Source organism: Atta cephalotes (assembly GCF_000143395.1).
Source record: "Atta cephalotes unplaced genomic scaffold scaffold00022, whole genome shotgun sequence".
Lineage (NCBI taxonomy): Eukaryota > Metazoa > Arthropoda > Insecta > Hymenoptera > Formicidae > Atta > Atta cephalotes.
In genome coordinates, this window is record NW_012130086.1 from 2,206,453 (window position 1) to 2,228,850 (window position 22,398).

Below are 22,398 nucleotides of genomic sequence, written 5' to 3' on the forward strand. Positions count from 1 at the left end.
TATATATATATATATATATATATATATATATATATATTTATATTATATGTCACATCAATTTAGAATAAACTATCAGTTTGAAATTTTTTGAATATTATTTTTATTTAAAAGACACTTATAGTGTGTGTTTTATTATTGTGCGCCTTGAAACTGAAATTTGCGACCGAAACTCATTTCCATCCTATTTAGTTTGAGTTTATTTATGTATGCGAAAGATTACTGCGAAATGTTATTGTTCTAAACACTTACATCAATAGACAAGTCGAGGAAGTGGATCTGTTGCTCGAGTCTCTCGAGGAGAGCCTGCGTCCGTTCTTTTCTTCCATACATCTTAGACGTCTTCTCTCTTTCATGGGCGAATGAATCACAATGCACTCATACATACACATTCTCGTTGACCTTGAATACTACTTCTCCCGTTTATTCTGAATTGATGTGTTTTATGAAAATAAAAAGAAGTTCTCACCTTCGCATCCGGTTCATAGGAAAATTCCGACTGGATCGTAGACGTATATGTATCTTGAAATTATTTCGACATTGGAAGAGATTCCGAAAAATATCGATATTGATATTATTGCACCTTATCAAAGTTTTTAATAATAAAAGTTGAAATTAATTTTAATATCAAAGAAATAAATAATAAAACATTTTAATGATTGAAGTTCGGAGCGAAAATTAAAAGTAACCAAGATTAGACAGGCATAAATGACAGAAATAAATGTAAATAAATATAATAAGAAATAAACCAAAAATAAATATTATTTATCACAATTATTTATGACTTATGATTTTTCTCAACTTTTCTTTTATTTTGAATTTTGTATACATATACATAATTTGATTTATTGGTCTTGAAACTCCAACTTAACATCGATAAAGTATTTAGATTAGATTTTATATATAATAATATCTATTTGAAATTTTGTGATAACTAAATTCATGACTATCGGGATTTTAATGAATTGGGATATCTTATAAAATGATAATATATTCCGAGGGTAGTCTAAACCAAGCCTATTCAATTTTTTTTAAGCTTCGAAACCAAAACGCAAAATTATCGATCCAAAAAATTCAATGTGAATAAGATTTTAAAAACTATAAAATGTTGATAAGCATCACTCAGATATGTATCAAAACTTTACAGCCTCCGAAATCTTAACCAACTCAAATTGGACAGGCTTTTAAAGCAATAATCTCTCTATAAGATATCATAATTTCGCAAATTATGATACTTTAAAACACGTAAATTAATGCCTTTTATATAATATATTCATTACGTTTATAATTATTAAATCTCTAGCATCATATTAATCTTATCCGCTATCTTATCTCGTGTCATATATAATCACTATAGCTATCAAAATGTCTAATAATCTTTCATTGTAATTAATTCGATGTCATTGAATCGACTAACTCACGATAATCGTATTTTTCTTCTTATAGTAAATATTTACTTCAAGTTTGTTATACTCTTTAAAGATTATTATTTATTATTAATTTATTATTATTGTTTATAACTAAATAATACAATAACGAAAATTTAAATATTTGAAAAAATTTTCTCAAGCGCAAATAAATTAAAAACGAAGTTAGAAAACATTATTTTGAATTCCTATCTAGAAAAATAATTTTCTCTTTGACGAATAGATGAATTAATGCGATTGTGCATTATTGTTGTGTGTCCGGCTTCTTCCGTCATAGGCAGCGGTCCAAGTATGACGTAACGTTTTCTAATAGATTTCATCGGAAACTTCAACCAAACTTGGCACGATTGATAAAGGAAACATTCACTTAGAAAAAGCTAGTTTCGATACAAGTCATGCGTCTGGTAATATAAATAACGCAATTACCGTGCGCAGCTACTTTTTCCGATATCAATTGAAAAATTGATAGACATATAAATCAGGCAATAGAATTCATAAATCTTGTTTGCAAAGCTGCAGTAATGTAAAAATAGTATCTTTATATTTATGTGTAATATTTGGCGTAACGTTTGTTTACAGAAGGCAGATATTTTTAGAAGATATGTTTAACTTTTATTATACAATCATAATATTATTTTGAAAATATAATTACCATGAATTAGGTTTAATATTATATAAATGTTGTTATACAAAATTTTGTAACAACGTCAGGAAATGAAAGATTATAGATATTAGTCGTGTGATGTTTTATGCAAATTGCTTTTAAATGCTCAAGGCTATTTAATTTCGAGAAAATTAATAGTTCGTCTGCACTTTACGGAAATGGGAAGCAGACCGATTACATTAGTTACTTCGTTACTCGCTCCTAAATTTTCCCAAGTTCGCTCGCGATATTTTTATCGCGGTGATATTTATAATTAATATCGAGACGACAAAACGGAATTTTTCTGGTTAATTATAACGACATAAAATGTCAAAGAACTTCGAAAAATCGGAAAACGAAATACGGATCTATACATTCTACTTTTTAGGGAATTAAATATCAGAAATTAATATCACAAAAAAATAATTACGTGAAATATACGATCATAAATCGCGCAATAATAACAAGGGCTTTTTTTCAACATCCCGTTGTGGGACCAACTTTGAAACGTATGATGGAAAAATAATTTATTTTATATTTATACATAGGACTTATATACGCGAACGATTCCTTTGAAGTTTTGTAGGCAACAAACAGCTCGTTATCTCTCTTTTGTTGATGCCTCTTTTTTTTTTATTAGTCACAAATTTGCGATCACGAATCATTACAATTATTTTTTTTTCTTACATTTATATGATATAAATTAAAAAATTATTTAATTTTTTGTTAAAAAAACAAATATTTGTTTAGTTGATATTATATAACTGTTTAAGTAAAAATGTAATTAGTTTTATCAGATAAATAATTATGTATAAACAATTAAGATGAAAAATTGATAAAAATTATTTCAAGGCAATCTATAAAAATAAGTATGTACGTACTTTTAGAAATATTTAAAAATAGATACTGATAAACGAAAGTTTTTATGTTTTCTATCTTTTATGTATAAAAACATAGAAACTTTTTTTTATTTTTTATGTATGTATAAAGGAAAATTTTTTATTTATCTAATTCTATCAAATCAATATCAGAATATAATATTAAAAAATCTTGATGAAATAGATGAATTTTCTCTGTTTTTTTTTTAATCAGAAAATGAGTGATTTTATAATGTCGTATTATATAATAAATAATTTTTTATTTTGTAATTGAATCAAATTATCAATTTTAAATGGGAGTGCCATCAGTGAATTAATTTTCGACGTAGAATTACCAATTGTCAGGAATTCTCTTAGAGGACGGAGAAAATTTTTACGAAGTGCAATTTAGTTATGAACACACAGCTCGATCGTGTTCAACCGTCGTTGTTAGATTTTACGATGCACGCCCGGCGCTAAATGTACGACGACTGAAAATAGAGCCGTTGACGTCAAGGGTACCGAACGCGCGCGCGCACAAGATTGCGAACATACAGGCATAATGATTGCATTCGGCACAACGAGCATTACTGGTCACGGATTGCGTGCCTGTGTATACGTCGCATAAACGAGCTAAAACGAACTCCACGACGTTAAAACGAGCTACCGTCCTTCCGGTAACTCTTGCGACATATCGATCTCGGTTTAATTTTGGAACGTCTTCGAATAGAAGTGAGAGATCGATAACAATCGGATATGTTTGTTCTTATAATAGAGAAAACAAGCGCTGAAGATTGTGAAATACAATCTCTTTTAATCGATACAAGTTTTTAGATACATCTAAATGATCTAATTTGCCGAAAGTGTCATATTAGATAAAAGAAAAAGAGCACAATATATTTTACCTAGATTAATTGCAAAAGAATTATCTAAGTTTTAATTTATTAAATTATAAAATATATAATACTTTTTAATAAAATTTTTAATAAAAAATTATATGTAATTATATCCTATTTTTTTATTTGATAAATTTCTGAGTATTGAATGTCTTTTTTATTCTCTGCTGTTAATATTTTAAATACTATTATTTTAATATCTCTCTGCGATTCTAAATTTTCATCGCGAAGGGGATGGTTATTTTGGAAACTTAATTTTCCAGACGCAATACTATATTCATTCGCTTGTCGGATCTTAACTTGTCGGATCTGTTCAATTTTCTCGCATTTTATATCACATCATAATTCATACCTTTGAAAAATCCAAGAACATTGCCAACTGGCAAAGTGGATATATTACACACGTAAAATTATTTTGCCAATAATTGTATGTAATCAAATACATAGAGTTACTCACACGAGTTCACCTACGACTGATGTAGCTTGTTCTCTTTTCTTTATTGTTAGACATGACGAGCTTGCAGCGGCATCGCTGTTTTCAAATATTTATTCAAATACAATTTTATAACATAATTTCATCGAAGAAATAGCTTAACCGTTTTGCAGATATCTTGCGATAGCGAATCTATTTTTCATCTTACAGCCTCTCGCCCTCTCTTCTGTCTCGACTAATATAACAATGACCGAATCCGAATTGAGAATTGTTTTTGATCGACTGACTAGATAAATAATTACCTAGTAGATAAATAATTACCGGCGTGTTATATCGAATGACGTATCGATTGGCGTAGCCTCATTTATATTTATTTAGTTCTCTTGTGCAATGCCGAATAAATATTTCAATTTACATATCAAATCGAATCTTCCTTTTCCTTTATTTAAACGATGCTGTTAATAAATTACGTATTATATATTTAAAAGAGATGCAAATCTTTAATGTTCGGACACAGGGAAGTTTACATATTTTATGAGAACAAACATAATTGTATGTCCAGTATATACATATCCTAATGATGAATATTTTTCCTCTCGTTCTATCAAAAATAATAATGTAGATTAATTAATTTTAAGAGAGTTCTTAATCTGATTTTAATATAACAGAATAGAAAATTGATTAATAATAGAAAATTATAAATTAAGGGAAATTAAAATTGATAATCTTCATCTTAAATATTTTTTTCACAATCAGTCAGATGGGAATTTGATTTTTCAGTCGAAAACTTCAAAAAATATATCCACCCGAGCTTTTCAAGTGCAGTATAGAAGGTGATGCATCAAGATTCAAGACTTGCTTTCTTTCGACCGTAAAGCTTACAGCTCGGGAACGAGCTTCGAAAACCGGTTCTGAGACGTATGTGTTTCTCTCATGAACATGAACATGCGTCACATATATCGTGTGCATATGTAGTAAACGACCACAACTTGGCCTGTCAACCGGCCGTAGGAAGAAAAAGGACCTCGGTTTTCTTTGCAATTTACGATTCACTGTAAAGTTCATTACGACTGCATCCCGCAGCCGAGAGAACTCCATGCATAATTCAACGACATGACTCCCGAAAACAGTACTACGTTTTTCAACTTTTTCACAGAATTTTCGTTAGAAATCTTCGCTTCCTTCGACGGTTAGATTCCAAAATCGCTAATGACATTAATAACAAACAATTTTTTAAACTCGTTCTCAAATTTTGTCATTTGAACAACTCAGTATCAAAAGTAAACGAAGCACATGTCATATATTATACAATATTGAAAGTACAATACCAAATATAGAAAATTAAAACCTGTTCATGAAGTATTTGGTAAGATAAATGTACCAATTATACATATACATATATATAGTGAACGTGACCCAATTATTAGATGAAACAAAATTTTAAATATGAAATTTTTAATGATATGTAGACTCTAAATAAATTCGTCTTATTAAATTTTCATAAACGAATTTATTTAAAATAATACATATTATTAAAAACTTACATTAAATTTTTTTTATATTTTATCTAATAATTGGATTATGTCCTAACTAACTGGTTCATTTGCCTTCTAGGAAAAGAATCAAGAAAAGAATAATTCTACATGAAGAAAAGTCGAAAACTTAGAATGAAATTTTTACCTATATGATACATATATTTATATATAGCAATTTTTTTTATTTTTGCAGCAAATTGATCTATTCGATCTCGATGTGATCGCGTGTAAATTCTCATGCGATTTCATGCTGTAACACACAGAGAAAGAATCGCGTGCACGAGCCGTTCTGTCACGTGCACGCGCGACAGCGCGATGTAGACTTGTAGACGAGGCCCGAGCGGCAAGTGGTGCAGTCGGTTTTCTGCCAGCATCGTGCGTGCATATGCAAGAGAAGGTACGGCGATTCGTATGTATTATGCGTGTGCCGTGTATGGCATGCCCGTGAACGTGAAAGCGCAAAACGCGAAAATCGTCCTTGACGAGCGCTCGTGTACGCGTGACTCCTCCTGTCTCTTCTCTACTTGGAAACCGAGGTAAAGCAGCACTACAGTCACAGTTTAAACGGAGTCTATAAATTGAAATTTTAACGCGTGAATCTTAAGCTTTTAAAACTCAAGTCATAAAAAATTGACCAATGACAATCGAATAAAAAAATGTTGATAACAATAATTAACTGTGATTGGTCAATTTCTTACGACTCAAGGCTTAAAATTTAATAGGCTTTCTACAATAAATTATTATCTAAGTTTCTTTAAGTCTTAAGAATTAAGCCGTAAGAATTTGATCAATCACAGTTGAATATGAGAAGAATAATCGACTGTGATTGTAATTTTTTTACGGCTTAAGATTTGAAGCTTATCTATCCATTAAATCAGTGGATAATCACTGATATCAATGCCACTGGTAATCGGTATCGAATTAAATGTGCGATACCTAACTTAGCTAATTCTTATTATGTGATCCAACTAATCTTGTTTTAGTGCTTAAATTCAATGATTATAGTGTTAGAAGATTAAAATTAATATGCAAAGATCGATATTTTAGTTATATAATGCTCAGACATTATTCCTTTTTTAGTTGAACTTCTGATTATCAATACAAAGTATACCACTGGATAAAATTAGTGACTGTCCACTGATTCAGATTTAGAGAGGTAATGATAAAGATAAAGATTTAGAGAGTAAATAATGGCTTATTGTAGCTCACAAGTTTTATGCCTTAAAATTTTATTGTAGACACCGCTTTAAAGAAACAGTATTTGAACAATGGGAGACCGCGTGACCGGCCTCGCGGCATCACGATCACCCTGACCCGTTCCTAATTAATCGTGCCCGCTGCAATTAGGCGCGAGCGCAAGCCGAGGATCGTTAATTGAAGAGCCGGCGGAGCTCACTCGCGGCTACGAATGTCCGTCCACCGAGAACGCTAACTTTGGTTAACCGAATTTTCTCCGACCGGCTGCGTGTTGCGGGTAAGACCGTAATTCGGATAATTTAATTAAGTTGTAATGCAGCTTCGATCGTTAGTTACCGCGGTTTCGATCGTCGATCGGCTGATACGTTTGAACCTGTGCAACGAAAGCGTTGCTCAAAATAAGAGACATTAGTTATCATTCGTGTGTGTATAAATCAACGTTTTATGCAACTTACAATCAAAAAAAAATTGATTAAAATTTATCGAAAATAAATCCTTAGATGTATTCGAAGTTGATCTCGAAACCAAAGTTTCCAAGAGCATCCGTTCCAGAGTACTGAAGCTTTCTAAGCGATATTTTCCGGAATTCCGGCACTCAGAAGCTAATGTGATAACAAGATTTCCGCGAGAGATCTTGTAATTTATTCGTTTGTCAGAGATTTGAACAAAAATGAGAGCAGACAGATTCTTGAATTTCGCAAAGAAAAACGATTTTCAGAATAGCTTTTGTAGCGCGAACATTAACGAGTGCTTTGTCCTCACAGATTGGATTACTCTACGTTGTCAGTTAGAATCGATGATGGATAGGTTGTAGTATACAGAGTGACTTGTCAGTGGTATTTTCTATCTCATCTAATTTTTAATGAAACTCAAGAGTGAATTATTTTTACACCGAAAAAAATTTACTAAACTTTAATAAATATTTGTTCGAATAGAGTACTGACTAAATATTTACTAAATAATGTAAATATATATTTATTTGGCTCAAGAATCTATTAATTTAAGTATTATTTTTGTATTGAGTAAATATTTGTTTATTGTAAGTAAATGTTATGTTCAAAGTATTGTTCAAATAAATATTAAAATTTAGTAAATTTTTCTTCAATGTAATGATTATATATACAAATGAATGCCGAATAAAAGATAGAAATCCAAACTGAAACAGAATCTTCTTTAATATTTACTCTCATGTGAAAATAAATAGAACGATTTTATATTCATTCACACGGTAGTGCTATTAATCTTAGCGTATACGGTTTCTATCAGTGTATAGAAATCGTTTCCAGCCGGTCATCACTTTTCCGGGCTAATTTCAAATCACGCGTTATCGTACCGTTATTAATGTTTTGATTTATTCTCGTTCACCCGTCAGTATTTCAAAGTTAAAATTAATTGCGGCGATAGTAACGGTAGTAGTAGTAAAAGCGGATCACTTTGTGTCGACATCTGTAAACGGCGTAATAACTGGAATAATCGTCCGAAAATCCGAAAATCTCCACCAGCGTGTGCAGGCGGTGCTTTATGAACTCTTTCTGTGTTACTATGCAGCTGCTGGCAGTCAATCGACGAGCGAAAAAAGAACAAGTCGCTTTTCTCGAGCGTAAGTGCGTTCCTCTAGGGGAAAGCAAAGCCACACAGAGCGTTACATCGCCGATCATCGTCGTGCAACGTCATTCCTCGTGATCATACATGATCATACATATCGAGATTACCATTGTCGTTCGTGTGTCCACGTATTTGCGTGCGTGCTTTTCTCATTTGTGTGCAATCCCACGTGCAAATGACCATATAAATGTTTCATCGAGTCGCCGAGAGACTCGTCTTCGTTCTGCCGGTTGCGCTGCCCCGTCGTTGGAAAAGAAAGTTGGTGCTCGCGATTACATGAGCGGAACACGCGACAACGTGGGCCAGTGAGTTGCAAATTTAGCGTAATTTTGCGAGGCGATGACTTAGCACGCGATGACGTTGACGTTACCGCGATCCGATCCGGTTTATCCGCGACGGTATCAAATTGAGGACGATCGGAAGCAAGGCGGTTGGAACCGAGTAGCAATCAGCTGGGCTACGTTCATATTCCACCGGAATGCTCCGCATGTGTCATTTTATTCATGTTTAATATTCGATGAGCAACAAGAAAATAGAACGTGAGAGGCACTCGACTGAAAACCTGAAATTCTGATTGTGCCCTTGAGAGATTTGTTTCAATTTCGATGAGCTTAATTTTTGATCTTATTTTACTGGTTGTGAATACGGAAAAGCGGAAGTTTATTGCAGTTTCGTTGTCAGATAAACGTAAGAATTTCTTTTTACAGTATCGAGAACGTGTCGCTTCAAATCTTGAATGTAATCGACTTTCTAAGGCTGTTGCAAGTTTCTCTGCGACGAGACGGACTGATATTTGAATTATACAGAATTTGTATATTTCAACAATTGTGCAATTCCAATTTTTGTGCTACATTAAAATAGGATTAAGATAATCGCCTATACATTATTTTCTTTGAAAATTAATCTCAGGCTATAATATTCTTTTTCAAAATATCGAACTTATACTAAAACACATTAAAAGTACATCAAAACAAGATTAAGATAATCGGTTCTACATTATTTTCTCTGAAAATTAATCTCAGAGATCCATGATATTTCTTTTTTAAATATCGATCTAATGCTAGAGTAAAAACACACTTATATCGATAAAAAAACCGCTAGAAGCATAATACATACTAAACGACGCAGAATTATAAAAAAAACAATGGTACTTAAAAAAAGGAGTAAAGAGAAGATGATACATCATTACACAGTAACATCTAAAAGAATAATAAAATATTTAAACACTAATTTAACGCCATTAAAAATATGAAAAGCTCCATAATATTTCATGTTGATGGAGTTTTAACAGACTCTTTGTGATATAAGTACAATACATGAACGTCGATATGTAAAATTGCCAATTCAATTTTAATTGCAAGAACAACTCCGATCTGAAGATTCTTAATATAAACTGTATTTTTATTTTATAATTTTATTTCCTGCTGCAAAAACAGTTCCTACAATATTTTTATTTTACGTCATTCATACACTTTTTATGTATTAAATTTTAGATTCGATCGTTCCAAAGCTAACGGAATTGTATCGCAAGGAATTCTAGAAAGTAAAATTCAAAACATTTCAGAAATTTCAGGATTCTTTTTAAGATATTGAAATTCTTGAAATATTTGATTTTTTACTCTCTATAATGTCGGCAGATTGCAACAGTATATATTCTGCATCTGTCGTTTGTATCATGATACATTACAAGGCGTTTGATCGCACGGCACATAGTGCATCGTCTCGCCGAGTGGCGCCTCGGCGCCATAATCCATGGTAATTTGTAAAAGAGCTGAAGCCTTGTTAGAACGCGCCAGAGTTCGCAGCGAAGAGTAGATTTCCACGTTGCCCTTAATCGAAATTTATTAACCGTGGCAAAAGTGCAAGTACCGCACGGAATTACACTGGATTGGATAACGTTCGCGCGTCGCTTATTATGCACCTTGATATCGCTCACCCCGGGAAATTTCTTATGCAATGGCTAGACAGTAACAATAGCTGATACAAGAGAAGTGACCTTTTATTTTTAGAAGCGATATCATGAGAGAATTTGATCTGCTCAATTATCGTTTAATGCTACCTTGATCAAATAACGAGAATATATCAAGAGAAATCGATAAATTATTAAAATGTATTAAATTGTTAGAAAAATATTATAAATTTTTAAATGTAATAAATTCCTATATATAGTTTATGTAAACTTATTTATTCATTATTTCAATTAATTTGATATTTTTAAAAGAGATTTTAGTATCATAAAAATTTACGACGGATGTTGCACAGATTTGAATTCTAAGAATTCTTCTTCTAAGAATAAACAAATTGTGTAGAAGTCTTTCTAGAAGATAACGGTGATTCATAATAAACGGCTATCACGAGACGATCGTTTATGTTGCTAATTGACATTAATCTACGTAGAACAAAGTTAACAGGCGCGTGAGTCTAGTCGTCTGTTGGCGAATTAATCGGATTATGTCTTGTGCGAGTTCGGCTTGCCAATTTATTTGTGACGACGCAGGCGATATATCATCATGATCATCCTCATCATCGCGTCATCTCGATTGTCTCTCAATAGGCTTGCGCTCCTTCGCAAATCAGCGCCTTCCGTTTTGTCATGTACTTTTTTTATCCATTATCTTAATTGTTCACGATCGTAAAAATATCGCACGCGAATATCGTGTCTTGATCTATCAATCGATCGATCAGATGTATCCGATATGAAGGAAAACAAAAAATCCACAGTCGGAGGACTGAGAATCGATCTAATCAAAATGGAAAGTGCTGTTGTCAGGATTTTTTTGCTATCATCAAGAACGTTGTAATACATAATTAGCTTTTATGACTTTTGATAAAGATGCAATATTTTTTATCAATACACTAATACAAATAATATTAGTCAATTAACAATTAATGCAAATATTTTTTTACAAATTTATTAATCATCTTTTGTAATGTAAGATTACCATTTTGCAATGATACATATTATATTTCTGTATATCTGTATATTCTGTATATTCTGTGTTTGCACAAATGTTCAAAGTAACAGCAGCGTTTGCGAAGCACCATTGCTGAAATTGACGCGCATTCATTAAGGATTGATCGCTCAGCTATTAACGGCGCGTCATCGGCGTGAATGACGGTGTAATTGGCTCGTGGTTGTGTTGATATTCTTGCGATACTTTCCGACCTGTGATCATCGAAAATGCGATGTAGCAAAACAATGAGAATATACCGTTGGAATTTTCCCAACTCTTGATAAATACACAAGTAATATTTATATATATATACGCACGTGAAGAAATTATATTTAGATCATACAATGCAGTTACTACGATGTTTGACTCGCTTCTTTAATTGAGTCTGAACGATATTTGATTAGGATTTCCTTTTCCTGTACATATTTCTTAATAGATTTTATTACGACATTTAAACGTTGCTATAAATATCGCTTTGAATATTTCTAAGCATCTATATGTAAGCATCTAAGCATATATTGAAGTGTTTTCTACTTTAAAAACAATCGTTTTTAATTAAAAGAAACTTATTTGTATACTTTGATTAGCAGTTTTTAATTACATATTAAAATTATAAGAACTGCAAACATTTTTTATATCATTTAGGCAATATTTTAAATTATAATATTGCTTTTCTGATATATAAATATAATATATACATTTTATGTTGTATATTGTTTTTAGCAGTATATTATTTATAATTTTGGGTAGCTAATTTAATCGACATGTTAAAAAATTGAGAGGCATTTTTTTGAACTATTGAATTATTAAAATAAAAGACATTGTTTAAAAATAATAAAGACTTGCGAAATGACTGAATCTTAATTTTTATTTTCATTATATTTAATACTTTTGTCAGAAGAATCGACGAAAATTGAGACGTACATCGTTGCGTCATGTCTTTATTTCCGCAAGCTTCGTTTCTGCACGAAGAAGCTACCGCGCGGTTTGATGAGTCACAATGAAAGTATTTATCGCCTAACGTTTCATTTAAGTATACGCAGCTACTCGGGTCACGATTTGTGACGTTGAGAACGACCTGAATTCGCGAGATGAAAAAAATTTCGATAGGAAGAAAAAAAATTATTTTTTCGAAATTAAGGTAGCCCTAAATTTAACATTTTTTATTAGATGTCAATTAGCGTTTATGAGAGAAGGTTATGGCAAACTGAGATGAACAATTTTAATTTTACACGTTTGCAAGGAAAAATGATTATGTGGAAAGATTAGATTCGCGAAATGTGAATTTAAATCATAGTTGCGAATGTAACCTTAGGATGGTAACTAGATTTCGCTGACTGTGATAATATTTTTGCGCGCGAGGAAACTTTTGCCGAGAATTGCATCTGGAAAAAGAATATCTGGATTAGACCATAAAATTAAGTGCAATAAGGTAATTCACATGCTGTTTTTTCCCAGAAAAAAATCTAAATCTGAATAAAATGGTTGGCATTAAGGTAACTGTATATTTTTAAACAGATTTTTTTATATGATAATTTATAAATTGGAGAGAATAATGTCTAATATCGAATATAAAAAATTATTTATGAAGAGGACATTTTGAAGATTTTTAAGCTATGTGATTTATACAAAGTGATAATCGAAAAGTTGTTGAAGATAAATAGCTTATTTTATACATTTTATGAACGGATAGAATAAAATAAATACTATAAAAGAAATCATTTTTATTAGCCCATATTATAAAAAAATACGTATTTATAAATTTGTAATTATTGTCCAACTTATGGTAATCAGTTCTAAAATACATATATATTGGACAGCCGAATTGTTGGCTTTTTTAAATATTTATTTTTAAGTTTATATGTGCTTTCAAATACGGTAGAGAAGAATTAGAAAAACTAAACAATTTATTGCGAAATTCATATATATGGTCGTTTTTTAATGTTTATACGCAACTATACATAACGCGTTCTCTCTATACATATCAATTATTACGAGAAATATTTCCGAGAAAGTGTTGAATTGATGAAGATAAAAAATGGTTGTCTCAAAAAGTCGAGAAGTTCCAGGTTCCAGGAATCCTGGCTAAGGTAATATTTTTCGCAATAAGTCCTTTATCTTAAGGTTTTTTTATTTAATTTAGATGGAGTTATTAGCGTTTCAGATTGATTATATTGAAAGTTACTGACGCGCAATCTGAAATAAATTGATCTAATATAGAATATATATTGTATTATTTGAAAGATCTAACTTTGACCGTGATGACATCATCTATCGTATTTAATGTATTCATATATATATATATATATATATATATATACAATAATTTCTTATGTCTTAATAATGTTTATGTTTTCTTTTTGTTAAAATGACAAATTTCTTTGTAGAATAATTTATTTTATTCCGTTCATTTTTATTTATTTATTTTCAGCAATTTTCCGATTGTTGCCTGTATTTGCGTTGAAGCAACCTAGTGACAAACATCATATTTCTCAGAGCCGAGAATGTGAAATAAATATTTTGTGATTTTTATTAGTCTGTTATGATTTAATGGCACATAATTAGTAATCGTGTATTCTTCCCACGTCGCGTCGCGCGAGGACATTATTCACTAGGAAACTACCCTCGGTATGGTCCGCGGGTTGCAATTACATCGCGTTATAGCAATAATTCGCAAGGATATTTTTTCTCGTGCACGCAAACGCGCTTTAGCGCTTGAATCCGGTTTGTATTTCGAAGTGACAAGAAAACTAAACGCGATAGTGGCTCTTCCCCATTGAAGCCCGACACCTAAGCCAGCCATTTTGTAATTACTGTTTTCTTGTTTGATGTCTAAATGCAGAGTAAACATGCTCACCTGCCGCATTAGTCTAATTATTATACGTGCTTCGCATTGTTCTCGAGTGTCTTGCTCATGATTATATTGTTATAGCACACATTTTCTTTGCCTCTGTTGTTCGTCGTGTCTGTCACCATGCATCCTACGTATGACACAATGTAATACGATAGATCGCTTTATTCGACATTAACGGTGGAAAAAAAAACGGAAATTATATAGTTTATTTTGCGTGAATGGAAAACTCAATATACCGACTATCGAAAGTAAGTGCGATTCGTTCAATCGCTGTGAAAAATTAATTTTACCTTTTAACTTCTCTTTTTTTTTTTTAATTCCGCGACTCGGAATTCTTATCGTATTTTTTTTAATATATCAACGTTTCGCTCGTTTCCGCAATCTTATATCCACGCTCGTAAATTGCGCTTTTACTACGGCCGACTGACTCAAACGGCAGTCGATTAAGTTCGAAGGTTGACACCTTCAAGATCGTCGCGCTTTGTTTCTACGATCTGACCTGGTTTCTTTTTTTCTTCTCTGTCCCTGTACGGCTACAGTATTCGTGAGAATACGGTGAATGGCTTGGTACCTACCGGCGACTGTAAGATTTGCAAGGATACGAGAGACGAGTCGAAGGACTCCGAGGGTGCGTCTCTGCTCTGTGCATTGAAACCGCGTAAACGTAAGGAACGTCGCGAATCCTGCTGCCAAGAACGGAAGCTAATAAGGTATTTATAATTGCATACTAAAATTATACAGATTCTTTAATGTCATTGTATAATATTCTTAACTCTAGAACACACACCGTTCCGAAAAATTCTGAAAACACCCTATGGGTCTGGAAAATCCACTGTAAGTTCAATTTAGATAAATATTTTTAGACTCTTTTTTTTATTTTGAAGTTATGAGATTTAGAAATATACTTGCATAGATTAGATAATGTCAAAAAGTTTTATATTGTTAAGTTATAAAATAAAATTCCTCACTTTTCTTTTCTTCGTGTACGGAGCAAGTGAAATTTCGATTGGCTCTGAGAAACTCATGTGTGTTCGAGAGTTAATTTGATCTTAAGGTAAATTTTTATGAGCTGCTCTAATCGGCTGTTTTAACAACAAAAAAGATCACGTGATTAAAATGGACGTTTATATTCGTCAATTTTGACCAATCCGTCAATTGTGATCCTTTTTGTCGCTGAAACAGCCGATTTGAGCAATTCGTGAAAATTTACCTATATTATTAGTGAATTTTGATGTCGCTAAACATTATGTTTCAACAAAAACGTTTTGAATTGGATTGAATTATTATTTATTGATGAAATCAATTTCATAATTTATGTAAATTTTATCGCGCGCTTAGATGTCACAATTTTCTCCAAAACATTTGCTTTTATTTTAAATGTCGTGTTAATTATAAAATGTAATGGCCTGTTAAGTATAATAACTGTGAGAGTATTTTACACATGCAGTAAAAGATTACTGATACATTATTCCGAATTTTAGTTTTTTAGTTTTAATTTTTCTCATTCGCGTGTTATTAAATTGTACTTTAACTCTTAATTTATTGTTGTAACAATAAATATTGAATACAAATTTGCATACAAAAATTATATATCGCGGTGCAAAGATATAAAATGTCCATTTGTTAAGTTTTCGTATGACTTGAATTTTATAGATACGTTTGCGAGCACTATTCGTTTTCACTAGTATTGCATTGCGGCGAATTTAGAATTATACATAGAATGCCACAACTATACCTTTCAGAAGTAGCAGTGAAGAACGTGTTCTTGACAGTCCCACCGACGTCGCGGATACGATCAGACGTGTGAGCAGCCACGAAGATTTCAATAGCCAGGAACATTTGCACATTTTATCGCAACTCGGCCAAGACATGGGTCACGGTGTGGTGAGTATATAACCGCAATAGTTAAGGTTCGACTCTAAAAAAAAATTGACATTTTTGTATAATTTTTATGTTTATTTTATTGTATAATTTTGTTTATTGTATAATTTTAATTATTAAATATACCAGACCTACTTTATATGTAATTTTAGAAAGATATTTTTGTAATAGAAACTGATTATCTATTAATAAATGTTTTTTTCATTATCAACGTATCAAAAGTTTAATTATCATATAATACATTAATTATATTATTTCACTTTATGTATTAATATATTTATGTATTAATATAGAGAATATGTTTTGATGTATAAAATAAATTAATATTTTTAGAGTTGCACAATTTTATTATAAAATGCAAATTTTTGCTTATAATATTGCTAATTGATTCGTGATTTGATGTGGCACAGAGATGTGGCGGATTACCGCTCCATGAGAGAACCAACGTTTCACCAGTGTCGAAAAAATCGTCGTCAGTACCTTCACCGTGCGAGGTAGTTGTGGCGACTGAAAAATATGACTGCGACGCTGAAAAATTGAGAAATAGTGAACGCTTTAGTAGAAGTCTTACTCCGAGAGGTAGAAGACAAGCACGCAGAAGAAAAGTGCACAGAATTCCAGATATTGACCAGAGTTCCAGTAAGGTAAATAAAATCTTTCATTACAGAGAAACGTTAATTAATATTTAGTCTTGTATATAATATTATATTATGTGTGTTAAAAAGTTAATTAAAATTGAATTCCAGTAAAATAGATTTCGATATTCCATAAAAATTGCATTCCTAAAATTAACATAATTAAATTTTGGTCTAATCATGAAACTCGCAAATTATATAGGATAAAATGTACAGTGATTGATCACTAAAGTGCTGAAATTTAATAATATATAATCACTGTAATTACTATTGAAATTATTTGAAATTTGAATTTAATACAAACCAAACATTAGTAAGATTCAAAGAATATGTCAAATATAAAAAAACTTTGAACAAAACCATATTTTTTCATTTTTTGTAACAGTAGAAATTTTTATTCGGAAAATAATAGTTATTGACCACAAGTTTTATAGTTATTGAAATATATAATTATGTTGAACATAAAAAAGACAGTAATTGACCATTAGTATAAATACCATCAAAATAAAGAAAAAAATTCAAAAATTGAATGTGATTAATATATTCTCTTCTTTTCCAAGTATAGAACAGGAATTATTACTATATTGTGAAATTAGCTGTTAATTTAATTTGGATTTTATGTAGACAAATTCATAGCAAATAGTCAATCCACTGTATCCATAGTGGAAGAAGATGTATTTGATGTCGTATTTTCTGTATATCATCTATAGTCTCTGTGATAGTATTTGACTGCGATAGTATTAATGACGATTTGTTTTAACTTTTATTATAGGAACACTAAATTTGACTAGCATTTTTTATTAATTGGTCATAACATAGAAGAACATGCACAATGCGCATATGCATTAATACACCTTGCTTCTTCCACCATAGATCTGTTCTAGCTAAAGTTCTATGCACAATTACTCTTTGTTCTTTTTCTCTTTACGTTAAAAAGAAAAAGAGAAAAAATAAACCATGCCAAAAGTTTAACTAAAAAGAGCAGGTCCCATGATTGTATCGTGGTCAATCATTTATACTTTATCCTTTGTAACATTTTTAATGGTAATAGGACTTTACAAATGTTGAAGCGATAATATTGTGATGGTTAAAATAATTCATATTCTGTATTACGAATTACATTTGATAAGAAAAATTAAGAATTTTATTTCTTTAGGAAAACGAAGAGGAATCTGAAAATATGTACATCTCCAATGTGTCACCGAGTCCTAATAGTCATAATGGCTCGCCAGCTCAAAGCTTCTTGGAGATGTTGAGCAGCGGACCGAGCAGATCACCTTCGCCAGCTCGTCCACCGACTGTTGATCATGAGGACGTTAATAATCCCAGTTTGACTAATTGGGGCTTTCAACATTTGGAAGGAAATGTAGATATATTTAATTTTATATAATATATAAATTAATTAAAAATTAGAGATTATGTAATGATAATTATTTAAAAAATTATACTACACAAAATTATTAACAATTAAATGTAATCTCAATCTAAAGATTAAGGGTGTCCTTACACAAAGCATGGAAATGCGGAAACGCGAAAGACGAAATTAACTAAACTTTAATCTTAGATTTCCGCGTTTTCGTTCTGTTCCGCCTGTTTTGATCTTCTAATATTACATGGAACACAATTTGAGCGGAAAAGTAGAACGGGAAATTCGAAAATTATTAATTTTTAATGCTAATATTTATTGATTAAAATGCTTGTATTCAATATATAAGCTGAAAAGATAAACATATTAATAAAAATTGTCATGAATTAAATAAACAGAATTTTTTTCAATGAATACAAAAGTGTATCACTATACTGTTCCACTTTTCCGTGAAAATTGTGCTCCATGTAATATTAGGAAATCAAAATAGGCAGAACAGAACGCGAAAGACAAAATTAAACTTTACTAGATTTCTGCATTTCCGCGCATCATGTAATGGCACTCTAAGGCTCACACTTTGTCGGAAAAGCAGAAGCCAATCGGAACTCGCAGTAGTAGGCGGGCAGTTTCGCTTGTCTGCTTTTATCTTTCCACGAGTTCTAATTGGCTTCCGTTTTTCAAGATGAACCCGGCCTAAGAATTATGTGAATAGAGATATACAAAAAAAATTGTATACAGGATGTCTCATTTTTTTTAAATAATCATTAAAATTTTTCGAAAACTATGATAGATATGGATGATAAAAATGTTTCAAACAAAAGTTGTAGTTTGGAGAAGGATATAAGAAGATACACTTGAAGATGATCTTGACATCATCAGATCAAAATTATCTCAATTTTTTTTAATTGAATACTCTATTTTTGATGGCAGAATCTAATAGCTCAAGAGTTTTTCAAAACATTGTAATAAAGTTATTTTTCATTACATACTTTCGAGTTACAAGGTTTGAAAGTTACAATACCGCCGGTATTAGCATTACGAAAGATGTCAGATTATTCCTCTTATTTCCATTTTTACACTAAAAATTCATTTTTACGTTAAAATGAAAATAAAAGTACAACTTCCAATGGCTTTGATCTTGATAAATGTTATCCAGAACATGAACATAAAAAGTACTTAAAAAAAAATATTTTATTATAATATTTTGAAAAGCTCTCGAGATAAGCTACAAGAATATGTAATGAAAAATAGAGGATTAAAAAAAATCGACATGATTTTGACCTGACCTTGGCGATGCCACCCAAAATCAAATCAATGGTTATCTTCTTTATGTCTCCCTCCGATCCATACAACTTTTGTTTGAAACATTTTTCCGTATCTACCATAATTTTCGAGAAATCTCAATGCATTATTTGAAATGGGAAACCCTATATACAAGTCAAGATTTTTATAAAAAATAAATGTTTAAACTTTTTTATGTATATCAATTATATGTATCAATTGGAATTTGTAGGAAGAAGCCGTAGATGCTCGAGTGGAAGCTATGCTCTCGCCAAGGAATTCGCTGTTGCTCCCCAGGAGATTTTACTCCGAAGAGGAAATACAATCAAATACACTTAGTCCATCGGAAATGGGGCTAAAAAATCTTGCAAAGCATATTAATGGCCTGAAGAAGAAGATCAAAAAATATGAAGATGAATTCGAGGAAAATTTCGGCTATCGACCGAGTCATTCTGACAAAATGAGCAATCGCGACATCAAACGGCTGTGCACGGAGCTGAATAAGCTTCGGAAAGAACACAAATTATTGAAGGAAGATCCAATAGGTGCGCTTCTAGCCAATGCCAACAATCGACTGAATACTACCGGCAGTCCCATAAACAACAACAATGGCCACGAGAAATCTCAGACAATAGAGGAAGTGATCAAGGAAGCGGAGAAAAAACTTAGCGAGAAGCGTATTAAGTACAATCGGCCCGATAACATGGATGAACTTAATTATGATCAATTATTAGATGAAAAGACGGCCGTGCAGAAAGCATTGCTTCACATTGAGAACACTTTCGGCAGGCCAGTCTCTAAGGAAGACAGAGCAGTTGTTCGACCATTATATGACCGGTACAGGACCTTAAAGAGACTGCTCATCAGAGCGGGCGCGGTAAGAATAATTAATTGTTGTTAACTAAATATAATTTAAAATAAATTTTTGGAGAAAAATGACAATATGTTCTGTACATGTTGTAGAGCAAAAATAAGGACAGTGTTACCGAACTGGCCACGATCCTAGAGCACGAAACGATGGATTTTACGTCATCGAATCTTCCAGGAAATGCTGTAGAGACTGATAGAAGAGCCAGCGAGCCTGATATGTCACATCGAGGCATCTTGGACTGTATCGATCCTGTAGATCAATTGCCAACTGATAGCGATAGTCAGCACAGCAGTAGCGATGCCGGTGAAGGTCTTCACGCTCTTCCTCAGTAAGTTTAGATTAAAATTATATATAATACGAAATTGTTATACACATATAGATATATAAAAAAATATTAAATTAACACTTTCAATATATATTTTTTTAGGCTCTGTTTATTTATGATACTAATTCTTCTCTGCAATTTTAAGTCTTTTGACACATGTGAATTTTATTCTGAAATTTCTCCAAAATAAAGAAGAAATTCGATTTCTTCTCTTAAAGTATTTTGTTAAAAACTATTTGATAAAGTAATAGAAATGTAATTGAAAAGTAATTCTGAATGTTTTCACATTTGAAAATCTATAACAACAAAATAATAGATTGCAAAGAGAGAAAGATTATAGACGGAGGATTAATTATATACTTATGCTCTCAGAAAAGATTTTTATAAAATAAAATATTAGAAATGATTTCTAAAAAAAACATCTAATTAAAACATATTTGCTGACAATTTTCGTTAAACATTATCTCCTTTTTTTTAGAGAAGAATTATTGATACAACAACGGGCTACTCGAGAGGAGAAGAAACGGCTTCGTAGAGCGTTGAAAGAATTAGAAGCGCAATTTGAAGCTCGGGCTGGCCGCCGTATGCAACGTGAGGATCGTGGACCGCAAGTTACTACCGTGTATGAATCGTACAAGCAGGCGAAAGCGAAATTGAGACTGATTGACGCTCTCGTAGCTAAAAAGGCTTGACGTAGTATTTAATTCACGAGTAATGAAGAACTGATTTGAAACAACATTGTTGAAACTTTAAATGATCTTTAAATATCTGTAAGAAGATACAGCTGTCGCAGGCACATTCATCGCTATCTGCAATTTTAACATTATGTGATCATGATTAAAAAGGCCTGAAGAGAAGCAATATCTGCCTGAACGAAGAATACTACTGTAATGCAACGAGAATTTATATAAAATCAAAAGATTTTGAGAAAAAAAAATATGAAAGTGAATAATACATTCTAGTGTAGGATTTACTTCGCTTTCATAAAATCATGCGTGCCGTATATTCTCTTATACGGTTTTCTTTCGATCGCAGATTCCGTTTGCGTTACGACGCTGGGAAAGTAATACCGAATGTTTTCAATGTCTAAAGTAATGCATCTTTTTTACAACATCGTTTTTGATCAACATAATCGATATATCGAAAATGCGCAACTTATAGTGAGCAATAGTATGTCTACAGAATAAGAGCATGGTATCATGGTAATACATTTGAACTTTTTAAGCGCTAATAATTCTATAACTTAAACTGATTATTACGACATAATATAAAATAATTGTTCGATGATATAATCGCACACATCTTGTTCATTTTGTATTTAACGTATTCGTTTGCAAGGAAGATTTCCATTTGATTGTCCTCCATTCATTGTATATGTAGCATTAATGATACATTTTTTACGCTAAATTGGATGCTTATTTTGATATATTTACAGTTCATGAAATTGATCAGTTACAAATATATAAAAAAATGTACTTATATTTTATATGTATGTGTGTATATATATATATATATATATATATATATATATATATATATATAGTATAGTATAGTATAGTAGTAGTATATATATATATATATATATATATATATATATATATATAGTATAGTATAGTATATACACTAACAATAATATATATA

The 22,398-nt window shown here is 31.4% G+C and overlaps 1 protein-coding gene across 1 annotated transcript in view; it reads left to right on the top strand.

The window, feature by feature from the left end:
• Positions 1 to 21,449, top strand: part of LOC105619565 (protein FAM13B) — a 38,672-nt gene extending 17,223 nt beyond the window's left edge. Inside the window, exons 5-11 of the mRNA XM_012201082.1 lie at positions 14,938 to 15,108; positions 16,141 to 16,282; positions 16,690 to 16,923; positions 18,071 to 18,280; positions 19,794 to 20,438; positions 20,525 to 20,760; positions 21,236 to 21,449. Coding sequence (XP_012056472.1) covers positions 14,938 to 15,108; positions 16,141 to 16,282; positions 16,690 to 16,923; positions 18,071 to 18,280; positions 19,794 to 20,438; positions 20,525 to 20,760; positions 21,236 to 21,449 — 1,852 coding nt within the window. The remainder of the gene's footprint in view (positions 1 to 14,937; positions 15,109 to 16,140; positions 16,283 to 16,689; positions 16,924 to 18,070; positions 18,281 to 19,793; positions 20,439 to 20,524; positions 20,761 to 21,235) is intronic.
• Positions 21,450 to 22,398: the final 949 nt, after the last annotated feature.